Source organism: Amblyomma americanum, chromosome 11 (genome assembly GCF_052857255.1).
Source record: "Amblyomma americanum isolate KBUSLIRL-KWMA chromosome 11, ASM5285725v1, whole genome shotgun sequence".
Lineage (NCBI taxonomy): Eukaryota > Metazoa > Arthropoda > Arachnida > Ixodida > Ixodidae > Amblyomma > Amblyomma americanum.
Window position 1 is genome coordinate 85,971,870 of NC_135507.1, and position 5,699 is coordinate 85,977,568.

A 5,699-nucleotide genomic window follows, 5' to 3' on the forward strand; every position below is an offset into this window, starting at 1 on the left:
CCGACTTCTTATGACAAGCTGGCTTGTTTGATGCACTCAACCACGAAGCCATGCGAGTCATTACTGGCCTACCTCGAGCAACTCCTATCTGTCTGCTGCAGGAGTATGCGCTGCTCAACACACTGGAAGATTTAATTACCCAGCGACAAACCAACAGAGCACGGAAAGTTTCTCTTCGTCCAATGTTCGAGCCTCAACCACCTCCATGGGACTACTGTCATATTTAGTTATGGTCAGGCTTAAAATGGCGGCCGTGACGTCAGCACTCGGTAGCTCACAATTTCGTACCGCTTGGCGAATTGTGGTGAAAGGGGCACTCTTCATCACATAATTCTGGAATGCGCCGATTCCCCGGGTGCCGGCTTAAACATCAACAGTACAGCAGAAGCCTGACAAGTTTCGCTGCGGAGCGAGGACCCCGCCATCCAGCAGGAAGCCACCCGACTAGCGGCTTAGGCGGCAAAGAAGCAATGCGTCCTCACCCCAAGCAGCACAGGTCATCGGCCCAATATTGCAACAGGATAGTCCCATCCTGGTCCTTTGTAGGGCCAGCTTTGCCCAGTTCCAATGTTCCAATGTTGGGCCAATTACTTGTGCTGCTTGGGACTTGTCCTTAGTCTGAGAAGGATTCCCTACTCTCGTCCCAGGCCAGCATGCCGGGACCGCGGATTTGGGGGCTTCTTCTCGGTGGACACAAAAGTTTTCATTCATTCATTCATTCATTCATTCATTCATTCATTCATTCATTCATACATTCATTCATTCATTCATTCGGGGCGCCAACCGCCTTGAGGTCAGAAAATATTCCAAAGAGTCGAAAAACTTTTTCGGCCCAAATTGGTCACAAAATATTCGACCTGAAGGCTGAAGGCGCCCACTAGCCGTGAGGTATGGAAAAGTAGCCTGATCACGTGGGAATACACCGCATGGAAAATAGATCGCGCTACCAAGCAGCTAATGCTCGTTATTCCAACGTCTTCCAGATGGTGGTGGCATATTTTGTTTTCACTTGTCTCGAAAGGGAAGAGTATGTTACTTTTGTATGCGAAACATGAAGGCATCTACTAAGGGCAGGTAGCCGCTCATTATGACCACGCGTTGGAAATAACCAGGAAATAATTTTTTTTAATTTTGTGTCTAGTATTTAGCAACAACTCTCAGGTCATGAATAGCTCATTGCCAGTATGCTTCAAGACAAAAGCATTAAATATTTTTGCATTGCCCGCGCTTATATACGAAGCGGAAACATTGCCTATACTTACGGAATGCCTTGTAATTAGATTGCAAACGGCATAGCGTCGTCGTCCGGCGCCGACGACGGCGCCTCTAGCGGCGGCCTGAGCGTCCGCTGAAGGTTGCAGCCGAGCAAGCCTGAGCAAGTCCCGCTGACCGAGTAGCATCGCCGCCGCTGTTTCGTCGAGAAGCCTTGTTTTTGCGCTTGCGTTTCCATGGGTCCGCGTCCCAACAACAAAAATTGCTGTGTAGTAGGGTGTAACAGCAAGTACAGCAACTCACCAGGCATCAAGTTTTTCTCCTTCCCATCGAGACCCTGGGAGAGAGAACGGAGCCAGCGTTGGATACAACTAGTTCGTCGTCAGAAGTAAGACTTCGGTTCTTATTATTGTCATTGACAATATACTTAGGAAATCGGCGCTCAGGTGTGTTTTTATATATCGTTTTGAAACCACTACATGAAGAAAGAAGCTCAGATTGCTATCGTCGGGCCGTGAACGAGCTCTAGCGTAAGTGTAGAAGCGCCCGCACGAGTAGACCAAGGCGGTCGAACACTATCTTCACGTCTGTCCTAGCAACGTTTACACGAAACCGCAGCGCTCTCACAACGACGCTAGCATCGCGAACTATATGCGTGTTTCCACTCCACTGCGCTTGTGACCTTTCAAAGCGTTTATTTTTAAAATGCTGTTGATCTTGTTTTATCGTAGATTCCAAACCTCGCTAAACGTTTGAAGAGGCCGTGTTAAACGCTTCGGTGGCAGCCTTTGCGTGTTACTCGGGTTCTTACTGTACTTGTTTGTAGGTTTTGTTACGGGCTCTGGGAACTGTGTTTATTGCTTTTTAGGCACTGTCAGCGTGCTGCTGTGCTAGCATGAAGTCCTTTATTGTGCCTTTCTACCCAGCTTTTTTTTTTCATTTGTACTGCGCAGTGAAGACGGGACGGCCTGGCTTCCAACGAAAAAGTCAAGGATATGCAGTAAGCATTTTGTCGGCAATGTCAAGGCCAACGAAGAAGGTCATCCTTCATAACATCCAAGCATGTTCCCGTCTGTTTACAAGAAGAAACAAACTACTGGCTCAAGCAGACGGTTTGAAAGGTACACGCGTGTTCCTCTAAAGCGTAGAGTGTCAAATGCATTCCAGTTATAGACAGGCTGCGGATGGTCGTTGTGATTTTTATTGTTTAACGCTTGTAGGCAAATGGAAAGGGAAAAGAAGAAAGCTGCAGGAAAGTATCAGGATCCTGCCCCACACCCGGATTCACCTGTCCCTGCCATTGATTACTCCGCAGAACAAGCTAATAAAATTGCACCTATGGAATTTAGCCTAGTTGATGTAAGAGTTTTATTTTCCTCGAGTGATGAATTGTACATATTCGACTCCCACACAAATGAAAATGTGTTATGTGGTGTTTATCGGTATTTCTGTAATGCAGGCATTTACAATGACAGAAGATCAACCGGAGTGCGTTACTGGAGAGCTCATCTTTCGCTCTGTGACTTCTACTTGCACTGCAAGCTGCTTTGTATCCCCCAAGACATCATCTACAGTGGTGCAAGTAACGGTGTGCGATATCGATTCTTGTGACAAGGCCATTGGCCCAGTGCATAAGCAGCCCTACTTAGGCGGGTTTAAAGCGCTGTGTAATGATGAATCTACACTGCAGTCATTAACAGCAGAGTCTTTTCAAATGTTTGCCCTTCTGCTTAGTGTTCTTCCTGCCTCAACACAACGGGTCAATGAACTTTCCATTGAAGACAAACTCCTTTTGTTTTTGATCAAGTTAAAACATGGCCTTCCGTTTTCATTTCTAGCAACATTACTTGAAATTCACAGCACGACAACTTCTCGAATTTTCAAATCAATTCTTGCCAACCTCAAGACAGCTACAAATACCTGGATATTCTGGCCGTCACGGTTAGTTGTACAACGAACAATGCCAGCTAGCTTTCGTGAGCACTACCCCATGTGTATAGTTATTATTGACTGCACAGAACTTGAAACAGAAATGCGACCAGGCATTGAGAAGCGTAACCTTTGGTATTCTAACTACAAAGGACGGTATACACTGAAATATCTAATTGGCATAGCTCCTAACGGGTTGATAACATTCATTTCTAAGGGCTTTGGAGGCAGGACCACAGATGCAGTAGTCACCACAGAGAGCAAATTATTGTCTCTTCTGGAACCCGGTGACGTTATATTGGCCGACAAGGGCTTTCCAGCCATTAGAACTGGGGTTGATGCACAGCAAGCAACTTTGGTAATGCCACCTTTTGCAACAAGTAGTCAGTTTACTGAGTCAGAAGTGGATGCTACTTATGGAACAGCATCGGTACACATCCATGTAGAGCGAGTGATGCAACGACTGAAGATATTTCAAATTTTAACTAACAGAATTCCACATGAATTGGCTAGATATGTTGACGACATCTTCCACGTGGTTGCTGTTATTATTAATGTTAAGCCTGGAATCTTCGCAAAAAAATACTGCAGTGACTGATGCATTGAACCAATATTGAAGTGCCCTAACACATATTCAGGAAAACAAAATATAGGACGACCTATGGCACAATTTTACCATCGTGGCAGGTTCCTTAGCTTTTAAACGGCATACTTCATTAATGGAAATAATGGAACGGTATCCCAGCTTGTCTGTGCTTCAGAAACAAATTTATTTTTTCTGTCTCAGCAGTGAGTGCATTTTCGTTACGTTTCATGCACAGCGAAACCCAATCCGTTCTTTTATGTTTGTTTCATTACTATACTGTCAGCGTGTTTTGTGATCAATGCATTATTTTTCTATTTTTTCTCGTTTTCTTTCTTTTTCCAAAGTAGAACTGTTATGTCCTGTGTTTGCTGTTGCAATGAGCAAAACTGCTGTACCGTTGCTTGTGATGTGACACCAATGTGGTGCTAGGGGCCTAGAAAAAGGATTTATGTCTTTCTTTTTGCCGTGGCAATGCTTCACTGTATTGTCAAAAGCTGCAATGAACTCAAACTTTTAGCTTCAACTTGCTGGAAAGGCTGGAAGACGGACAGTAAACACAATGCAGGATTGCACTTGATTTCAACTGTTTATTGCACTGACAGACTATTGCAGTGGGGAATGTGGTACTACACATGAGACTTTCCAAAATGACTGCAGTGGAGCCATTGTAAATAGCATAAATAAAATGTACTGCTTCCACATTTAATAACCGACTTCTCAGCCTTATGGCCAGTGAAAGGGCTGCTGGGCGGGGAATATCACATTTTTCTGCTTTCGGATATTGCCTTCAAAAAATGCTGAAAATAAAACTGACGCAGCTTTGGGACTGCCGAAGGCAAGAATCTATTGTCCCTCACAACAGGAAATGTGAGGGAGTCCGGACTTGAATACACATAGAAGTAGCACTTTTCGAGGCGAAGAGCATGCAAGCTAACTTGTATCTGTGTGTAATATGGGCGATTGCATCTTAAATGCAAGTCTTTGTCGCCACATAGGTACTTTAGCGAGGGCCTTTATGCCAACTTCTGATTTCTCCTGGTGTAGCGAAATTTTATTTTCAGCCGAACTGTTTCGCCGTCTTGATCACTGAAATCACATTTTATTTAGTGAACGACAAAACATGTTTATGCAACTGCTTACTTGAAAATCCTTTCCGGAGAGCACGCGAATCATGGATCATCTGAGCATACCACAAGGCCAAATTGAGAGACCATTGTACCATGTTCAGCCTCAAATTTTTTTCTCGCTCCTTTGCCAAACCATATTGTAATGCAGGACCAGTGAACTGTGTTTCTGAGACAATGCGTTGAGCACGGTCATACAGGAGCTCTTCACTGCAGGTCAATACCCTGTGTGCGTGCAGAAGAAAACAACAAGGCTGTTTTAGCACTGGCACGAGAAAATGAACACCAGAAGAGGTTCTGTGCTGCGCAAAAGAGAAGTTAAACACTACTGATATACCTTTGTGGCTGTGATTCTCCAGAATCTTTCATTACTCCAAAGGCCTCTGTCTGTCTGTTCTGGAGCATGTCTTTGATGTCCTTTGCATCCACCATAATGCACTGGTGATATATTCTTTGCTCTTCGCCTAAGAGCCTGCATGGTTTAAACAGTATCGTGATACAAGATCATTAAATATGTATTGTGTCTTTGAAAAAATGTTTCCTTAATTCCTATAGAATGACATGCTGAATAAAGAATTAAATTACACAAACCTCTCAGGAGAGTTAATTCGTTTAAAAATCATTCTGCCTCTGCTTTCTTGTATTTCATAACAGTGAAAGCTTTCCCCTTTTCTGGGCCATTCAAAAAGTTCTAGTTCCTTTTCAGAGCATTCGGAAGCGGCTGGGGCAACTTCGTCGTTGGGTAGTGCCTCTGCGCGAAGCATGTCGGGCAACGGACATATGATGTCCGCGAAAAACCTTATCACATGGCCGAGATCAACGTTTTTCGCACGCAATTAAACGTAAAA

At 44.4% G+C, this 5,699-nt stretch overlaps 1 protein-coding gene across 2 annotated transcripts; it reads left to right on the forward strand.

Annotated features, from left to right (window-relative positions):
• The first annotated feature begins 1,395 nt into the window (after window positions 1-1,395).
• Window positions 1,396-5,324, forward strand: LOC144109521 (uncharacterized). Of its 2 annotated transcripts, none has more exons than XR_013309615.1 (3): window positions 1,396-1,600; window positions 2,166-2,333; window positions 2,433-2,604. XR_013309615.1 is itself a non-coding variant. In XM_077642346.1 (3 exons), the coding sequence occupies exon 3, from the start codon at window positions 2,681-2,683 to the stop codon at window positions 3,737-3,739; it is 1,059 nt and encodes a 352-aa protein (XP_077498472.1). In that variant the 5' UTR covers window positions 1,396-1,600; window positions 2,166-2,333; window positions 2,672-2,680; the 3' UTR covers window positions 3,740-5,324. The 2 variants fall into 2 exon arrangements, 1 of the variants encoding a protein (XP_077498472.1); XM_077642346.1 differs by lacking the exon at window positions 2,433-2,604 and adding an exon at window positions 2,672-5,324.
• The last annotated feature ends 375 nt before the right edge of the window (window positions 5,325-5,699 follow it).